General features: G+C 42.4%; 2 protein-coding genes across 2 annotated transcripts in view; one reads left to right on the top strand and one right to left on the bottom strand.

The window, feature by feature from the left end:
* The first annotated feature begins 973 nt into the window (after window positions 1-973).
* Window positions 974-9607, top strand: LOC139382593 (forkhead box protein N1-like). Its single transcript, XM_071126711.1, has 8 exons — window positions 974-1111; window positions 2116-2478; window positions 3478-3585; window positions 4267-4397; window positions 6340-6436; window positions 7941-8148; window positions 8659-9123; window positions 9279-9607. The coding sequence occupies exons 1-8, from the start codon at window positions 974-976 to the stop codon at window positions 9605-9607; spliced, it is 1839 nt and encodes a 612-aa protein (XP_070982812.1).
* A 1167-nt stretch (window positions 9608-10774) lies between these two features.
* The window catches only part of LOC139382953 (unc-119 lipid binding chaperone a1), a 34927-nt gene continuing 24874 nt past the window's right edge, over window positions 10775-20827 (bottom strand). Inside the window, exons 2-5 of the mRNA XM_071127226.1 lie at window positions 15574-15687; window positions 14929-15022; window positions 13947-14119; window positions 10775-13816 (exon numbers count right to left, since the gene is read on the bottom strand). Of these exons, the coding sequence (XP_070983327.1) occupies window positions 13704-13816; window positions 13947-14119; window positions 14929-15022; window positions 15574-15687 (494 nt within the window). The 3' untranslated portion in view covers window positions 10775-13703. The remainder of the gene's footprint in view (window positions 13817-13946; window positions 14120-14928; window positions 15023-15573; window positions 15688-20827) is intronic.

Genomic DNA, 20827 nt, shown 5'->3' on the forward strand with positions numbered 1-20827 from the left:
TGCTTCTTAGTCAAAGATTAGGCTTAATCTGTGCCTGGGCTACTTTTTCATCGAGCCTGCAGTACCCATAACTGTACACTAAATGATCACATATTGTATAGCCCCTAGTCTGTTAACAATGATAACTCAGAGATGCCCAGAAGACCGCTGAGATGTTACACTGGGGTTAAATGCTGTAGCCTACCTGAAAGGTACATTCATACTATGAATGACACAGACTATGAAAGATACAATAAGGATATGATGTAACGCATGGATGGCACTGGCAAGCGTCAACCACACACAGATTAATCATGCAAGCCACTGTGCATACAGTACATGTCATGAACCTGTGAAAGCTAGGCATGACACATTTACAATTCCAAATAACACAGGAAATGTGATTGTGACTCATAACACACATTCAACTACACTGAGTGTACAAAACATGGACAAGAGCAACATGGTATGTTGCTCTTTCCATGACCAGGTGAATCCAGGTGAAAGCTATGATCCCCTTTTGATGTCACCTGTTAAATCCACTTCAATCAGTGTAGATGATCAAAGAAGGATTTTTAAGCCTTGGGACAATTGAGACATGGATGTGCAAGACAAAATATTTAAGTGCCTTTGAACAGTAGGTGCCAGGTGCACCAGTTTGAGTGTGTCAAGAACTGCAACGCTGCTGGGTTTTTCATACTCAACAGTTTCCCATGTTTATCAAGAATGTTCCACCATCCAAAGGACATCCAGCCAACATGACACAGCTGTGGGAAGCATTGGAGTCAACATGGGCCAGCATCCCTGTGGATCGATTTCGACACCTTGTAGAGTCCATGCCCTGACAAATTGAGGCTGTCTGAGGGCAAAAGGGGGTGCAACTCAATATTAGGAAGGTGTTCCTAATATTTTATAACCTCAGTGTATACCACGCCCCAAACTCAAACACGTTTCTATTCTTCCCAGGTGCAGATTTCCTCATAGGCACATCATCATGTCTACAGAATCTCCCAGCTCCACGTGTACTCACAGTGCCAACAGGTCCCTGACAACGACACCAGCCCCTCAGATCTCCTCCCTACGCACCTGTGAGCCTCCAGGGTCCTCCCTCCAGCAGATGGTGCACTCACAGGTACCAGAATCCACTGAAAACAGTTTATTTTACAGTTTCACCTAGAAATACACTCCCTCCATTTTGATTCAGCCCAAAGCCATGCATGCTTTACCCATCTCATCTCCTTTCCTGCACCTGCATTAGGCTGCTGTTCCTCCAGAGGTAATTCCAGAATCCACATTGTGATCTTAGTGCATAAGCCCATAGCTGTTTGACTAACCAGACCTCGGTTCAAGTAGTAATTTTTGGTTCCATTGGTTGCTTTTCATTGGTCATTTTCATTGTGACAGATAAAGTATTTTTTTTAAAGTGAATACTATTTGAACCCAGGTCTGCTTGCAACATGGAGATTGTTTTTAAGTGAATCTAAAAGGATTTATAAACTGGGTGGTTTGAGCCCTGAATGCTGATTGGCTGACAGCCGTGGTATATCAGACCGTATACCACTGGTAACGTTGGTAACCAGTTTATAATAGCAGTAAGACACCTCGGGGGTTTATGATATATGGACAATATACCACGGCTAAGGGCTGCATCCACGCACTCGCGTTGCATTGTGCCTAAGAACAGTCCTTAGCCGTGATATATTGGCCATATACCACACATCCTCGGGCCTTATTGCTTAAGTCAACTATCTACTTATCACATACACAAGACCTTTTCAAGGACAAGATGCCCTGGAGGAAATGTGTTAAGTTTTATCCTGACATTAATCACGTTCCTCTTCTTTTGGACTAATGAATTTCCCACCCCTGGGGCAGCAATGTGCCAGTAAATACTGGAGATCTCTATCTATAAGGATAGCCGCCAAAACAGGCATGTTGTGTTTAAACCCAAATGATAACTGCGTCCCAAATAGCGCCCTATAGGATGTCATTTGGGATACAGGCAATGCCAGGAGATAAAATGTATGTGTTTCTTGGCTATTTCCTTGCATTGTTTCATGATTGCAGATGCCAGCCAGGAGATTCTGGATGTTGCTAAATAACCAGCTAACAATTTGTATATTAATCTCTCCTCAGTGTGATGACAGCAGTTCTGTGTCATTTACCACTGCCCAGCGTGAGAAAGAAAGCGCCACCTACAGACAGATCAATGCCGCTGCAGAGACCTGCAGGAGGCACAGCATTGATGGAGCCATGGTAACACAGAGTCAAAGGTCAAACTTAGGGTCAGTGTCAGCTGACCGCTTCCACCCCTACCGTCGTCAGTTCAGCAACGGTGGGGTTGCCACGGGTTGGCTGGCCCCTGGTCCCCCTGGGTCTCATCCCTTCATCAGTCTCGGAGAGGTGGAGTCTCCAGATAGCATCACAGACACATCTACCAGTGAGGAACAGACATGCTGGGATACATACAACGGGAGTTTCCAAGCTTCCAGACTGATGGTATGATACAGTGATATTCATACTCTAAATGGCTATTCATTCATGGTACACGCTAACAGCTGAACTGTAGTACCATACCCAAATGTACATGGCCATTGAGGAGAGCCCCACCCGTAAGCAGTTCCCCATAGACAGATCTCTCAATCATACCTACAGCTCCTATCCACACACACACACACGCACATGCACACACACACACACACGCACACACGCACACAAGCAAAAAGGCGCACGCACACATCACAGGAAGGCCATAAAGATCATCAAGGACAACAACCACCCGAGCCACTGCCTGTTCACCCCGCTATCATCCAGAAGGCGAGGTCAGTACAGGTGCATCAAAGCAGGGACCTAGAGACTGAAAAACAGCTTCTATCTCAAGGCCATCAGACTGTTAAACAGCCACCACTAACATTGAGTGGCTGCTGCCAACACTGACTCAACTCCAGCCACTTTAATAATGGGAATTGATGTAAAATATATCACTAGCCACTTTAAACAATGCTACTTAATATAATGTTTACATACCCTACATTATTTATCTCATATGTATACGTATATACTGTACTCTATATCATCTACTGCATCTTTATGTAATACATGTATCACTAGCCACTTTAAACTACGCCACTTTGTTTACATACTCATCTCATATGTATATACTGTACTCGATACCATCTACTGCATCTTGCCTATGCCGCTCTGTACCATCACTCATTCATATATCTTTATGTACATATGCTTTATCCCCTTACACTTGTGTCTATAAGGTAGTAGTTTTGGAATTGTTAGCTAGATTACTCGTTGGTTATTACTGCATGGTCGGAACTAGAAGCACAAGCATTTCGCTACACTCGCATTAACATCTGCTAACCATGTGTATGTGACAAATAAAATTTGATTTGATTTGATTTGATCACAATGCTGCCAATGTGTTTCCTCAGATTTCATTACTTGTATAATGCATTTATATTCATTAATTCCCTTCATTCAACACAGCAGGGCTCCCAGCACTCTTACCCAGAACCACTGGCTGCACCCAAGGAACCTTCCTGCTTCCTGTCCCAAGGCCATGCCTCCTACAGCCCCCTAGCCCCACTGCAGCAGGTGAGTGGGCAGGACTAAAGTACAGGGGGAGGGGTTAACTTAAGGGGGAGGTTCTTAGAGGAGCTTAACTCAATAGGGTGGTTTAGGTAGGCTATAAAGCGCAATAGTAATGGTGTCTTTTTGTAGGCACTAATGGAGGGGATTTTGTAGGGTTTTTGGATAAACACAGAAAATAAGGTCTATGGTAACACGGGTTTAGGAGATCTTATGGTATATGTTTTGTTCTATGAGAGAATCTTAATCTGCTAACGTTAAAAATATTGAATTTTGATGCATTTATGTAATCAAAACAAGCACACAAAGCACTTAAAGGCTTCATAATTCATAAATGTCCGGTTAACTGACTAATATTCTCTCAAAGAACAAAACTCATTTATATTTTTTAGGTCTACAAACTGTTGGTTTGGGTGGAATGTTGGTGCTGTATAGGTTGGTTGACACAGAAACTACCTACGGTACTGCATATCTTTTCAAGAGTTAGTGCCCTTGAAAAGATAACTTGTCAAACACCTTGCCAAGGAAAATAACACTTTGCCAACAGGGCTTGGTTATATCATACCGTGAACTTGTAACAGTATAGGGTTGGCAGAACACAGCTGTGCGGTTTGGAAAAACCTCACTGTGTACTCACTCTGTTACTAAAGTAATACAAGTTCTGCTGTAACAATGTGTTCTCTCTAGTTCTCACCAGGTGTGTATTCTACCAGTGGACAATCCAAAAGTTCTCAGTACTCTCTCCAGTGCCTCTCCACTCCAACCCATCAGGACAGTAGCATGCAGTCCCTCTTCCCCAAGCCCATCTACTCATACAGGTGAACACGCTACTTCGATACTCCATACATGTGCATAATCACAATCTATTACCAATCCGTACAATCAGGTTTTGGAATTTGGCGTAACATTAATTATATATTAAAGACCTTATTTAATCAAGACCGTATTCAATCAAGACCTTATTTAATCAAGACCGAGATGTGTGTGTGAGGTGTGAGGTGGATGGAGTGTGTGTGAGGTGTGAGGTGGATGAGATGTGTGTGAGGTGTGACGTGGATGAGATGTGTGTGTGTGTGTGTGTGTGTGAGGTGAATAAGGTGTGTGTGAGTTGTGAGGTGGATGGTGTGTGTGTGGGGTGGATGGGGTGTGTGTGAGGTGGATGGAGTGTGTGTGAGGTGGATGGAGTGTGTGTGTGAGGTAGCCCATACCCAAGCTCTACACTGGTTCCACATACATTAGCACTGCCTCTTATTCAAATTCACTACTAAGACCATTTGTGCTTGAATTACATTCATTTTACTTCTTGACGCACCCATCCCGCTAATCATCATTTTCGTCAACATCCGCTGAATTGCAGAGCGCCAAATTCAAATTAAATTACTAAAAATATTTAATTTTCATGAAATCACAAGTTTAATATAGCAAAACACAGTTTAGCTTGTTGTTAATCCACCTGGCATGTCAGATTTCAAAAAAGCTTTTCAGAGAAAGCATACCAAGCGTTTATATTAGGACATCTCTCTCAGCAGACAAAACATTACAAACAGCTAGCAGCAAAGTAGATTGGTCACGAAAGTCAGAAAAGCAATAAAATGAATCGCTTACCTTTGATGATCTTCAGATGTTTGCACTCACGATACTCCCAGTTACACAATAAATGTTCCTTTTGTTCCATAAAGATTATTTTTATATACAAAATACCTCCATTTGGTTGGCGCTTTATGTTCAGAAATCCACAGGCTCGAGCGGTCACGACGGGGTAGACGAAAATTCCAAATAGTATCCGTAAAGTTCGTAGAAACATGTCAAACGTTTTCATAATCAATCCTAAGGTTGTTTTTACAATATATAATCGATAATATTTCAACCGGACAGTAGCTTCTTCAATAGGAGAGAGAGAGAAAATGTCTGCTCCACTTGTTGGAGCATGCAAAACGCTGCTGGCACCCTGCCATCCAATGACGCGATGTGATCTTTCTCAATCATTTTTCAAAATAAAAGCCTGAAACTATGTCTAAAGACTGTTCACACCATGTGGAAGGAATCTGGTTGATATTCCTTTAAATGGAGGGAAGGCATTTCCTGGTTGGATTTTCCTCAGGTTTTCGCCTGCAATATCAGTTCTGTTATACTCACAGACAATATTTTGACAATTTTGGAAACTTTAGAGTGTTTTCTATCCTAGTCTGACAATTATATGCATATTCTAGATTCTGGGCCTGAGAAATAGGCAGTTTCATTTGGGTACGTTTTTCATCCAAACATCAAAATACTGCCCCCTACACTCAAGAGGTTTTAATGTAATTTCTATCTACCATACTTATTTTCTGACGTTTTCCTCAGCGGCTGAGTTAATATGATAATAACAACTTGTTTCCTTTTATTGTTTTGTGGATGTCATCATGGATCGTTGTCATGAATGATGTACATTAGAATCATAGCTATCTGTCCCCATAGGAGAACCCTTTTTGGTTCCAGGTAAAACCCTTTTTGGTTCCAGGTAGAACTCTTTCTACAGACGGTTCTACATGGAACCCAAAAGGGCTCTATCTGGAATCAAAAAGGGTTTTACCTGGAACCAAAAAGGGTTCTCCTATGGGGACAGTCGATTAACCCTTTTGGAACCCTACTGTATATGTAATGAATAAACAACACTGTGATGTTAAATAATATGATATATGTTATCATATGCAATAATAATATAATATGGACTACATTTGATTGACTACACTGACTACAATGTTTGTCTTCAATCCGTAGCATTCTGATCTTCATGGCTCTGAGGAACAGTAAGACAGGGAGTCTCCCGGTTAGTGAGATCTACAGGTTCATGACTGAACACTTCCCCTACTTCAAGGTACAGCAGGAGGACATTATGGCTTCTCGCTGACACAACAGTCATCTCTGTCTTCATAACTCTTTCATTATTTTCATCCTATGTATTTTATCTGTGAAATGTCACAGGCAGAGTTGTTATAACCATTGCTATACATCCTTGTATGAACTTTGCATCACCTAACTTTCCAAAACGAATGAATACAAGGACACACAAGTGACATGCATTGGGCTTAACCACACTTGTAAAGTAAATTCCTTGTATTTACATGTGGTTTGAAAGACTCAATCACTGAGAGATCAACGCCTGCTGATCTTCAATCCTCTCATATCTGGCGATAAGCCCTTTATAGAAGGACATGGAGAGGGAGAGAGAGATAAACCATATATTTTCTTTAGAGGCTCCATAGATGAATGATGAATGATACTATAATAGTGTATATAGATCCAACTGTGTGCCAAAGCAGAAGCAGCCTTTGCCGTAGACTAGCCTCGTCCCCAGCCAATTGTTAGGCATCATCAACCCCTATTCTATAGAGAATTCAGGCGTGGCCTCTAGGACCTAGTAAAAAATAGTGCACTAGGGAACAGGGTGCTATTTGGGACTCAGACTGTGTTTATCGAGGCTAGCCGTGGGCCACCCCGGCTGATACCCGTTAGGGCTTGATCAGTGTCTTCCCATCCATCAAGATGCTTATAGACCCATGAAGTGGTTGGCTGTTTGTTGGCTGTCAGTCTGGCTGGCTATCTGGCCTGCTGTCTGTCTGTCTGTCTGTCTGTCTGTCTGTCTGTCTGTCTGTCTGTCTGTCTGGTTGGCTGGCTGGCTGGCTGCCTGGCTGGCTCTCTGTATGTCTGTCTGTCTGTCTGTCTGGCGTAGGAAGAGGAGGAATGTACAACGTGGCACTGCAGCAGCTTTGGCTACTCTTCAGCCGAACATACTGTAGAACCTATGACTGAGAGACTGCCTCTGGGGTGTGTGTGTGTGTGTGTGTGTGTGTTTGTGTGCGTGTGTGCGTGTGTGTGTGTGTGCAATGTGGCCCTACCCCTGCTTTGGTTCCTCTTGACTTTTGACTTGATTTTTAATTACTTTTAACCCCTATTTCGGTAAAAAGCTGAGGGTTGGGGCTGGACAGAGCTATGGATGCAGAGACTGACCATCCATGACATCACATTATATTTTTAAGCTGTATATTGTTTATTTGCATTGAATGTTTACAAACAGTGGAGTAAAACAAGCGTATATGTTGGGTTCTGAACTAACTTCTAAGCTATATTCTTCAAGGATGAATGGGTAAATATCATTAATTGGAATGTCAAAAAATGGATGCATCAATCGCAGATAGCCCCTTTAAGAAATTCATAAATATGTTAAATATACTTCAATGTAATACCTTGATTATTTACATATACTACTGTATAGTTTGTGGCTATAAACATTGAACAATTAAAAATTGGAGTGGAAAAATATCCCATTGAAAATTTAAATACTGTTACTGTACATTTCTCCTCTCCTTTCTGTCTTTCAGACAGCTCCAGATGGATGGAAGAACTCGGTCCGCCACAATCTGTCTCTGAATAAGTGCTTTGAGAAGGTGGAGAATAAGATTAGCAACTCTTCCCGTAAGGGCTGCCTGTGGGCCCTCAACCCAGCCAAGATAGAGAAGATGCAGGAGGAGCTACACAAGTGGCGCCGCAAAGACCCCCTCACTGTCCGCAAGAGCATGGCCAGGCCAGGTAGGTGGTCTATTCATCAAGACCAGGACTCCTCTTAGACCTTGCCCATGTTTTATTTGCACTTCCTCAAAGTTCAGATGCCAGTGTTTTAATGGACTGTAAGCTTGGCAATCCTCAGGTCCGTCATGGCATAAGTGACACCCTAAATAAGATGGTTCTATGTTACTCAGAACGATTCAAGTACAGCTTGTGTTGTTACAGACAGGGCATGTTACCTTGGAGACCGAGCAACACCAGTGTTCTGGTGATTCTATCCACTCAGCCTTTTTGGCAGCTGTTATCAGAGATAAATGTAAGGTCATCTCAATTTACCCATCTCTCTCTCTCTCTCTCTCTCTCTCTCTCTCTCTCTCTCTCTCTCTCTCTCTCTCTCTCTCTCTCTCTCTCTCTCTCTCTCTCTCTCTCTCTCTCTCTCTCTCTCTCTCTCTCTCTCTCTCTCTCTCTCTCTCTCTCTCTCTCTCTCTCTCTCTCTCTCTCTCTCTCTCTCTCTCTCTCTCTCTGTTTTCTCAGAGGACCTGGATCGCCTGTTGGGAGAAAGACCAGGGAATCTGAAATCTTTACCTTTTTACCACCAGACCCCACTGGCAAGATCCACCACAAACTACAACCCTACCCCTTCCTCCTTCACTTCATCCCAGCCTCCAGAGCCCTGTCGTCCTCTCCAACGTCCCCTCTACCCCCACGTCCCCCCTTCCACCCTGACAGTCAACCAGCACCCCCGCTACATGTCCCCCACCACCCCCCACCCCTTCTCCTTCTACTCCCCCTGCGGACAGCAGCCTCCATCAGGTATCCCTCCCAATGTGGGTACCTTGGGTTCCCCTTTGGCGGGGCAGACACCCTCCAACTGTAGCGCCACCATACAGGCAGAGTATAAATTTGGGCCCAGGAGCATGCAGGAGCTACAGCTAGAGGGAGATGCTAGTAACGATATCGACACGCTCAACCCCAGCTTGACTGACCTGCAGCTTCACGGTGAGTGAGTGAGAGAGAGTGAGAGAGTGAGAGAGAGAGAGTCAGAGAGTGAGAGAAAGTGAGAGAGAGTGAGAGAGAAAGAGAGAGAGAGAGAGAGAACCATATTTTTATACAATCTTCAACAAGATTAGCAACCCTGTTCACTCTCTTCTCAGGTTACTTGTGGGAGGAGCTGAGAGAGGACGGCCTGGCTCCTGATTCGCTGGTAGCAATCAGTCCCTCCTCGTCCCCCTCATCTTCCCAGCCAACACACTTCCTCCTGGGGTCAAGTCTGAGGAGCACCTGTCCTGTCAACCAGACATCAGAGTTGATCTCTGTCGGGCTGGGGAAGGAGGAGGAAGAAGATGACGAGGAGATGGACGGAGGATGTGAAGGTCCATCAGACCTACATATTAATGGACAGTACCACACAGCCTACACAGGTGTGGAGAGTTTAGCTGGTTACCTCACTTCCATGGGGAACACCCCCATACCTTTGCTTTGAAGCCCAGGAATAGACTGGGGTTGTGAAGGTCAAGACTTATCACAATGTAGCAATGAAACAGTGACAATATTGTGCACAGTTTGATCACAATCAAACATCATATTTTGCTTTGCTTTGAACCTGCAGAGCTCGTTGGTTCAATTAGTCTACAATTAGCCTGAATGAAATCTGTGAGCGAGTAGGGGTTCAGGTTTTATCACAATTGCGTTAACAATATGTTTTTATTCATGTCATTGACTGTGGCTGGGTCAAATTCAAAACTTGACATTCATGAGAATGAATGGATCCAAAAGCTCATGACACTGTTCAGTGATTAGGAGTAGAGTGCAGTACCACCTAACTTCACACAAGATGGCAGCAGAGAGCTGTAGTGACTTATTTAATGGAACTTTAGAGTTGTTGATAGAAATACAGCGCTGGTGACATTTCTTCCTTATTCTACACTACAGAGAATCATATCTGTTCTACACAACATATTTCTATGTTGAACATTTTGTGAAGTATCTTTCTCCTGAATAAGCCCCCTGGTGTGATATGTTCCCGCTTTTTCAATTTGCATTTTATTCAGTTTATGGTGACAAGAGATGATTCAAGCCATCTGGTTTTTAGCTCAAAGCTAATGAATGTAATTACAAAATTTGTCTTAGCATAATTTCTGATACGAAACAGGGAACATAATCACTGTTAACTCAATTAATTTTCTTTCTAGAAATAGTTTTCAAAGCTTTCTAGCTAAATTACCATTGAGGATGGAAGTCAATCTCAAGGCAGAGCCAGACAATTGTTCTCAGACCTCCCTCTAGTTCCTGTAAGTCCTATCTAATAATTTAGCTTCCATAAATATGAAAGTGAATAAGGTGACATCACCTTACCAGGAACAAGTTTTGAGAGTGTGTTTTAGTCATAGCATGTGTGAAAAGGCCATTTTCTTGTATGGAATAACTGAGTATATAGTAAACTGTCTTTGATTTATAGCTCTTGAACTGATTCATGATTTGATATTCTAGTCTAGACAATTTGTTCTGCATCTATCTAATTTCTGTCCATCACAAATCTATCCAGACATTGTAAAACAACCTTTGATATAATTGGCTGTTCCCACATATTGTAGCTGGTGTCATTGTTTTACCATCTTGGGTATCAAGTGAAAAAAGACCACAAGTCGCATTTCAAGACTTTCCAAAAAAATCACATATATTTATTTCTCTGAGTGGCATTTCAACTGTCCAAACTTGACATCATTTTAATTTACAATAACCACATTTCTTATAAATACATCTGCAGATCTCTTGAGACTAAATATGAGCGGGATATCAAAATGAGTATCTGGTTTTGAGTTCATATATGACTATCCTTCGCCTACTTTTAACTCGTCAAAGTGGCTACTTAAAAAAATACTTTAGAAGATAAAACTATGAGTATACGTAAATAAACACAACTAGGGTTGCAAAATTCCAGTAACTTTCCTTAAATTCCCAATTTTTCCAAAAATCCATGTTGGAAAATTCCTGGAATCAGGCTGGAATAAGAAATCCAGGAATCCTCCAAAAGGGACTTCTGGAAAACCAGGGAATTTTGGAAAAGCTAGAATTTTCCAGCCCTAATACGACACATTCACATTAAAAGAGTACCTGTCCCATTCTACGATGTACTGTATGCTAATGGGCTTCAACTGGTTTCTACTGGTATGGTGATCAACAAAGAACCTCATCAAACGGCAGTACTGTTCCTTTCAGGGACAACGAGTCATTCAGAGCTAATAGCTATTTATTAGAAATTCAATCAACTTTTTTTGACTTTCTTTAAGAGTAAAAAAAAGTAGCAGAACCCTAGTAGAAATATATAGGTTCTGCTTGCTCGACTAGAATACATGTTTTGATCATGTCAGAGAATTGTGTGTCTGTGTCACTTGGTAATGCGACAGACAGCTGGTCTGTCTGTCTGTCTGTCTGTCTCTGTTGTTTAAATAGCTACAGTACCAGTCAAAAGTTGGGACACACCTACTCCTTCAAGGGTTTTTCTTTATGTTTTACTATGTTCTACATTGTAGAATAATAGTGAAGACATCAAAACTATGAAATAACACATATGGAATCATGTAGTAACCAAAATATATGATATATTTTAGATTCTTCATAGTAGCCACCCTTTGCCTTGATGACAGCTTTGCAGTCTTGGCATTCTCTCAACACGCTTCACCTGGAATACTTTTCCAACAGTCTTGAAGGACTTCCCACATATTCTGAGCACTTGTTGGCTGCTTTTCCTTCACTCTGCAGTCCAACTCATCCCAAACTATCTCAATTGGGTTGAGGTCGGGTGATTTTGGAGGCCAGGTCATCTTCTTGGTCAAATAGCCCTTACACGGCCTGGAGGTGTGTTGGGTCATTGTCCTGTTGAAAAACAAATGATAGTCCCACTAAGCGCAAACCAGATGGGATGGTGTATCGCTGCAGAATGCTGTGGTAGACATGCTGGTTAAGTGTGCCTTGAATTCTAAATAAATCACTGACAGTATAACAGCAAAGCACGTCCACACCATCACACCTCCTCCTCCATGCTTCATGGTGGGAACCACACATGCGGAGATCATCCATTCACCTCATAAAGACACGGCGATTGGAACCAAAAATCTCAAATTTGGACTAATCAGACCAAAGGACAAATTTCCAGCGATCTAATGTCCATTGCTCATATTTGTTGGCCCAAGCAAGTCTATTCTTATTATTGGTGTCCTTTAGTAGTGGTTTCTTTGCAGCAATTTGACAATGAAGGCCTGATTCAGGCAGTCTCCTCTAAACAGTTGATGTTGAGATGTGTCCGTTACTTGAACTCTGTGAAGCATTTATTTGTGCTGCAATTTCTGAGGCTGGTAACTCTAAAGAACTCATCCTCTGCAGCAGAGGTAACTCTGGGTCTTCCATTCCTGTGGCAGTCCTCGTGAGAGCCAGTTTCATCATAGCGCTTGATGGTTTTTGCGACTGCACTTGAAGAAACGTTTAGTTCTTGAAATGTTCTGCATTGACTGTCCTTCGTGTCTTAAAGTAAAGATGGAATGTAATTTCTCTTTGCTTATTTGAGCTGTTCTTGCCATAATATGGACTTGGTCTTTTACCAAATAGTGCTACCTTCTGTATACCACCCCTAACCTGTCACCTCACAACTGATTGGCTCAAACGCATTAAGAAGGCAAGACATTCCAGAAATGAACTTTTAACAAGGCACACCTGTTATTGAAATGCATTCCAGGTGACTACCTCATGAAGCTGGTTGAGAGAATGCCAAGAATGTGCAAAGCTGTCATACTGGAAAAGGGTGGCAACTTTTTAAAACACTTTTTTGGTTACTACATGATTCCATATGTGTTATTTCATAGTTTTGATGTCTTCACTATTATTCTACAATGTAGAAAATAGTAAAATTGAAGTAAAAACCTTTGAATGAGTAGGTGTGTCCAAACCTTTGACTGGTACTGTAAATGTCAATGAGATGAAGTGCAGAAAAGCAGACACTCTCTCTCTCTTTCTCGCTCTCTTCATTTTTTCTGTCTCTTCTTATCTCTCTCTCCCTTTCTCTTTTTCTCTTTAGCTGACTGACTGAGAACTCACTGACTAGACATTCAATCTCACACATTGTTACTGGCCCTTATATACTCTACTGGTTGGGCTTTTAATTTGTCTAGATCAGGCCACATCAGACGTGTCCCATAGCGAAGGTCTGTGTGTGTTTATGTATGCTAGACTGTGTACACATCTATAACACTCTCTATCAGACACAGAAAGTTGAGAGGTCATTGCAAGAGACTGGAGTAGGGGATTGCAATTGAGGGGATAACAAGCAATGGAGGAATTCTGATTGGAGAAAATAAAGCTGCTGAGAGTGTGAGGCTGTCCATCAGTCCTGCTGCTTGTGACCTGTCAGTCCGTCCATACGTCTGTCAGTCCGTCCATACGTCTCTCCGTTCGTCGTCTGTCTGTCTGTCTGTCTGTCTGTCTGTCTGTCTGTCTGTCTGTCTGTCTGTCTGTCTGTCCATGGTCCTATGGTGGGGTGGGTTAGAGTTGGAGTGGGTCTAGGTGTCTAGGGAAGTCCTGTGCTCCTACGGACTCCCACTGTAGGAGTAGTCTGCCTTGTTGTGCATCACCAGCTTGTTGTCCACAAAGTAGAAGCTGTCGGACTGTGTTTTGTATGGGTGCAGGATCATCTCGCGCACTGAGGAAGAAGAGGAAGGACACGTCAGTGTGTGTGTTTGAGTGAGTGTGTGTGTCGTATGGGTACAGGAAGTGCGTGTATGCATGCGTGCTATGTCTGTGTCTCTGTTTCTACGTGTGTCTATACTCACTGATGTCCTCTGACAGAGGGGGGAACTCGTAGATGTGTTCGCAGGTGTTCTTGCTGCTGGGCATACAGAAACCAAACTCAAAATCAAAGCTTTTGAGGAGCTGCTCTCTGAAGTAGTGCCTCTCAATCATCCTGAAGTTGTTGATGGGCATGTCTCCCACTGTGAACTCCACACTGTGTGAGAGAGGACAGGGGGACAGAGTGATCTGATAAACTATTGGAAACACACTTGCACATCATTTGTTTGTTATAGTTTGTTGCAGAACCAAAGTGTAATTCCATGTTTCCTCATTTCCACCCTCTACAGTAGCCTTTTCTTGCATTCAAATGACTAGGGGCCTGTATTGAAATGTTATTCATATTTTTCATAATTTCATAATAAACATTAATTTAAATAAACAGCAGAAAATCTGGTGTTTCGATGCCAAACTGTTTTGCTGTGTTTCAGTCTTCTGTGATGTATATAAAGTGTAATATTGGGATGAAAACTCCAAAAGTAAAAATGTAATACATTTTAACTCTATATCTGATATGGTACAGGTGTCTTCTTTTTTTAAGCCCATAACCATGTGTGTGAGGTGTATACGTTGGTTTCAATGTAGATGTGCTTAAGACAACCAATAAACACTCTGTGAGACCCTGAGTTAGCCCACTGCAGTAAAACGTTCATTAATAACAACTGGCCTGACTGTCCTTTTTCCTCATCTCTCTTTCTCTCTTTCTTTCTCCCTCACCCTGCCTCCTTTTTTTCTCTCTCCCTCTCTCTTTCTCCCCCTACTGTGTAGCCTTCCTGCCTCCTTGGTATCTGTCACACACAAACATGCACGCAAGCATGTAGGCACGCACACACACACCACCTCTCACTCTCTGAGAATAGCCCTCCCCATCTGTCTCCTCTCAGAAGAGAACAGCAGGGCACTGAATGGCCACCGCTCCACCACCCTTACACACCCACACAGGCGGCCATTTTAGCTGTGACTTACGTGGCGCCGACCTGGCGCAACTGCAGGAAGGCAGGGGTGAACTGGTAACGGACGAAGCGGCCTCCGTTGGGGTCAAAATCCTTCTTTTCGCCTGCTGCCATAGTGTCACAAAAGATACCGCGTTAACAAGCATGCTGTTTTGAAGCACGGTCTCTCTGCTGTGTACCTCTCTGAATAGACACTGTTTCAGAGCCTTAGATGATCAACTCACACAGTGAAATAACACCTTCTTGATAGAGACCAAGCTAATAGGAGTAATTTGTTCATGAATCATGCATATTACTGCCTGGGCCTAGTTAACCCAGAGGTATATGCTGCTCACACATACAGTAGGTCTTAAAACCTCTTCGTTATCAGAGGCTATGAACTGTAGTTTAGTGCCACAAGTCATATATCCTAGGCTCTAATAAGAGAGAAAATTGTTAACATGTATATGAGAATATGAATATGTTAGGGAACACAAATACTAATGGTTATATTTAGCACAGAACAGGCCTATTACTGACCTGGTGCTGTTGGTTTGGTGATCTCACCGTCCCTGTCTCCATGTCTTGATTAAAGACATTACCAACATATAGCTCATTCCACAGTACATGCATCTAATATCTGTGCTGTTTAATACAGTAGTTTCGACATAGCCCATACCTGGTACAGGGGGTTTAGTGATCTCAAACAGCACCGTCCCTGTCTCCATGTCTCGGATCTTGAACCGTGTGAAGTCGATCATGTGAACGTTCTCCTCTGGGGAACATAGGTAGTCTGAAACAGAAAGGGGACAGAGCACATTTTAGTCTGAATACAGGAGGGCTACAGGAGGTCTACATACTCTACAGAACACCTTTCAGTCTGAATACAGGAGGGCTACATACTCTACAGAACACATTTCAGTCTGCATACAGGAGGGCTACAGGAGGGCTACATACTCTACAGAACACCTTTCAGTCTGAATACAGGAGGGCTACATACTCTACAGAACACCTTTTAGTCTGAATACAGGAGGGCTACATACTCTACAGAACACATTTCAGGCTGAATACAGGAGGGCTACATATTCTACAGAAAACATTTTAGTCTGAATACAGGAGGGCTACATACTCTACAGAACACATTTCAGTCTGAATACAGGAGGGCTATTTACTCTACAGAACACATTTCAGTCTGAATACAGGAGGGCTACAGGAGGGCTACATACTCTACAGAACACCTTTCAGTCTGAATACAGGAGGGCTACATACTCTACAGAACACCTTTTAGTCTGAATACAGGAGGGCTACATACTCTACAGAACACATTTCAGGCTGAATACAGGAGGGCTACATACTCTACAGAAAACATTTTAGTCTGAATACATGAGGGCTACATACTCTACAGAACACATTTCAGTCTGAATACAGGAGGGCTACATACTCCACAGAACACATTTCAGTCTGAATACAGGAGGGCTACATACTCTACAGAACACATTTCAGGCTGAATACAGGAGAGCTACATACTCTACAGAACACATTTCAGTCTGAATACAGGAGGGCTACATACGCTACAGAACATCTTTCAGTCTGAATACAGGAGGGCTACATACTCTACAGAACACCTTTCAGTCTGAATACAGGAGGACTACAGGAGGGCTACATACTCTACAGAACACATTTCAGTCTGAATACAGGAGGGCTATATACTCTACAGAACACATTTCAGTCTGAATACAGGAGGGCTACATACTCTACAGAACACCTTTCAGTCTGAATACAGGAGGGCTACATACTCTACAGAACACATTTCAGTCTGAATACATGAGGGCTACATACTCTACAGAACACCTTTCAGTCTGAATACAGGAGGGCTACAGAACACATTTTGTCTGAATACAGGAGGGCTGCAGGAGGGCTACATACTCTACAGAAAACCTTTTAGTCTGAATACAGGAGGGCTACATACTCTATTGAACACATTTCAGTCTGAATACAGGAGGGCTACATACTCTACAGAACACATTTCAGTCTGAATACAGGAGGGCTACATACTCTACAGAACACATTTTAGTCTGAATACAGGAGGGCTAAAGGAGGGCTACATACTCTACAGAAAACCTTTTAGTCTGAATACAGGAGGGCTACATACTCTACAGAACACATTTCAGTCTGAATACAGGAGGGCTACAAAACACATTTTAGTCTGAATACAGGAGGGCTACATACTCTACAGAAAACATTTTAGTCTGAATACAGGAGGGCTACAAAACACATTTTAGTCTGAATACAGGAGGGCTACATACTCTACAGAACACATTTCAGGCTGAATACAGGAGGGCTACATACTCTACAGAAAACATTTTAGTCTGAATACAGGAGGGCTACATACTCTACAGAACACATTTCAGTCTGAATACAGGAGGGCTATTTACTCTACAGAACACATTTCAGTCTGAATACAGGAGGGCTACAGGAGGGCTACATACTCTACAGAACACCTTTCAGTCTGAATACAGGAGGGCTACATACTCTACAGAACACCTTTTAGTCTGAATACAGGAGGGCTACATACTCTACAGAACACATTTCAGGCTGAATACAGGAGGGCTACATACTCTACAGAAAACATTTTAGTCTGAATACAGGAGGGCTACATACTCTACAGAACACATTTCAGTCTGAATACAGGAGGGCTACATACTCTACAGAACACATTTCAGTCTGAATACAGGAGGGCTACAGGAGGGCTACATACTCTACAGAACACCTTTCAGTCTGAATACAGGAGGGCTACATACTCTACAGAACACCTTTTAGTCTGAATACAGGAGGGCTACATACTCTACAGAACACATTTCAGGCTGAATACAGGAGGGCTACATACTCTACAGAAAACATTTTAGTCTGAATACATGAGGGCTACATACTCTACAGAACACATTTCAGTCTGAATACAGGAGGGCTACATACTCCACAGAACACATTTCAGTCTGAATACAGGAGGGCTACATACTCTACAGAACACATTTCAGGCTGAATACAGGAGAGCTACATACTCTACAGAACACATTTCAGTCTGAATACAGGAGGGCTACATACGCTACAGAACATCTTTCAGTCTGAATACAGGAGGGCTACATACTCTACAGAACACCTTTCAGTCTGAATACAGGAGGACTACAGGAGGGCTACATACTCTACAGAACACATTTCAGTCTGAATACAGGAGGGCTACATACTCTACAGAACACATTTCAGTCTGAATACAGGAGGGCTACATACTCTACAGAACACCTTTCAGTCTGAATACAGGAGGGATACAGAACACATGTCAGTCTGAATACAGGAGGGCTACATACTCTACAGAACACCTTTCAGTCTGAATACAGGAGGGCTACAGAACACATTTTGTCTGAATACAGGAGGGCTGCAGGAGGGCTACATACTCTACAGAAAACCTTTTAGTCTGAATACAGGAGGGATACAGAACACATGTCAGTCTGAATACAGGAGGGCTACATACTCTACAGAACACATTTCAGTCTGAATACAGGAGGGCTACATACTCTACAGAACACCTTTCAGTCTGAATACAGGAGGGCTACAGAACACATTTTGTCTGAATACAGGAGGGCTGCAGGAGGGCTACATACTCTACAGAAAACCTTTTAGTCTGAATACAGGAGGGCTACATACTCTATTGAACACATTTCAGTCTGAATACAGGAGGGCTACATACTCTACAGAACACATTTCAGTCTGAATACAGGAGGGCTACATACTCTACAGAACACATTTTAGTCTGAATACAGGAGGGCTAAAGGAGGGCTACATACTCTACAGAAAACCTTTTAGTCTGAATACAGGAGGGCTACATACTCTACAGAACACATTTCAGTCTGAATACAGGAGGGCTACAAAACACATTTTAGTCTGAATACAGGAGGGCTACATACTCTACAGAAAACATTTTAGTCTGAATACAGGAGGGCTACAAAACACATTTTAGTCTGAATACAGGAGGGCTACATACTCTACAGAAAACATTTTAGTCTGAATACGGGAGGGCTACATACTCTACAGAACATATTTTAGTCTGAATACAGGAGGGCTACATACTCTACAGAAAACATTTTAGTCTGAATACAGGAGGGTTACATACTCTACAGAACACATTTCAGTCTGAATACAGGAGGGCTACAGAACACATTTTAGTCTGAATACAGGAGGGCTGCAGGAGGGCTACAGAACACATTTGAGTTTGAATACAGGAGGGCTACATACTCTACAGAACACATTTCAGTCTGAATACAGGAGGGCTACAGGAGGGCTACATACTCTACATAACACATTTTAGTCTGAATACAGGAGGGCTACAGGAGGGCTACATACTCTACAGAAAACCTTTTAGTCTGAATACAGGAGGGCTACAGGAGGGCTACATACTCTACAGAAAACCTTTTAGTCTGAATACAGGAGGGCTACATACTCTTCATAAAACATTTTAGTCTGAATACAGGAGCGCTACAAAACACATTTTAGTCTGAATACAGGAGGGCTACATACTCTACAGAAAACATTTTAGTCTGAATACAGGAGGGCTACATACTCTATAGAACATATTTTAGTCTGAATACAGGAGGGCTACATACTCTACAGAAAACATTTTAGTCTGAATACAGGAGGGCTACATACTCTACAGAACATATTTGAGTCTGAATACAGGAGGGCTACAGAATACATTTTAGTCTGAATACAGGAGAGTTACATACTCGACAGAACACATTTGAGTCTGAATACAGGAGGGCTACAGAATACATTTTAGTCTGAATACAGGAGAGTTACATACTCGACAGAACACATTTCAGTCTGAATACAGGAGGGCTACATACTCTACAGAACACATTTCAGTCTGAATACAGGAGGGCTACATACTCTACAGAACACATTTCAGTCTGAATACAGGAGGGCTACATACTCTACAGAACACCTTTCAGTCTGAATACAGGAGGGCTACAGAACACATTTTGTCTGAATACAGGAGGGCTGCAGGAGGGCTACATACTCTACAGAAAACCTTTTAGTCTGAATACAGGAGGGCTACATACTCTATTGAACACATTTCAGTCTGAATACAGGAGGGCTACATACTCTACAGAACACATTTCAGTCTGAATACAGGAGGGCTACATACTCTACAGAACACATTTTAGTCTGAATACAGGAGGGCTAAAGGAGGGCTACATACTCTACAGAAAACCTTTTAGTCTGAATACAGGAGGGCTACATACTCTACAGAACACATTTCAGTCTGAATACAGGAGGGCTACAAAACACATTTTAGTCTGAATACAGGAGGGCTACATACTCTACAGAAAACATTTTAGTCTGAATACAGGAGGGCTACAAAACACATTTTAGTCTGAATACAGGAGGGCTACATACTCTACAGAACACATTTCAGGCTGAATACAGGAGGGCTACATACTCTACAGAAAACATTTTAGTCTGAATACAGGAGGGCTACATACTCTACAGAACACATTTCAGTCTGAATACAGGAGGGCTATTTACTCTACAGAACACATTTCAGTCTGAATACAGGAGGGCTACAGGAGGGCTACATACTCTACAGAACACCTTTCAGTCTGAATACAGGAGGGCTACATACTCTACAGAACACCTTTTAGTCTGAATACAGGAGGGCTACATACTCTACAGAACACATTTCAGGCTGAATACAGGAGGGCTACATACTCTACAGAAAACATTTTAGTCTGAATACAGGAGGGCTACATACTCTACAGAACACATTTCAGTCTGAATACAGGAGGGCTATTTACTCTACAGAACACATTTCATTCTGAATACAGGAGGGCTACAGGAGGGCTACATACTCTACAGAACACCTTTCAGTCTGAATACAGGAG

This window comes from Oncorhynchus clarkii, chromosome 24 (assembly GCF_045791955.1).
Source record: "Oncorhynchus clarkii lewisi isolate Uvic-CL-2024 chromosome 24, UVic_Ocla_1.0, whole genome shotgun sequence".
NCBI lineage: Eukaryota > Metazoa > Chordata > Actinopteri > Salmoniformes > Salmonidae > Oncorhynchus > Oncorhynchus clarkii.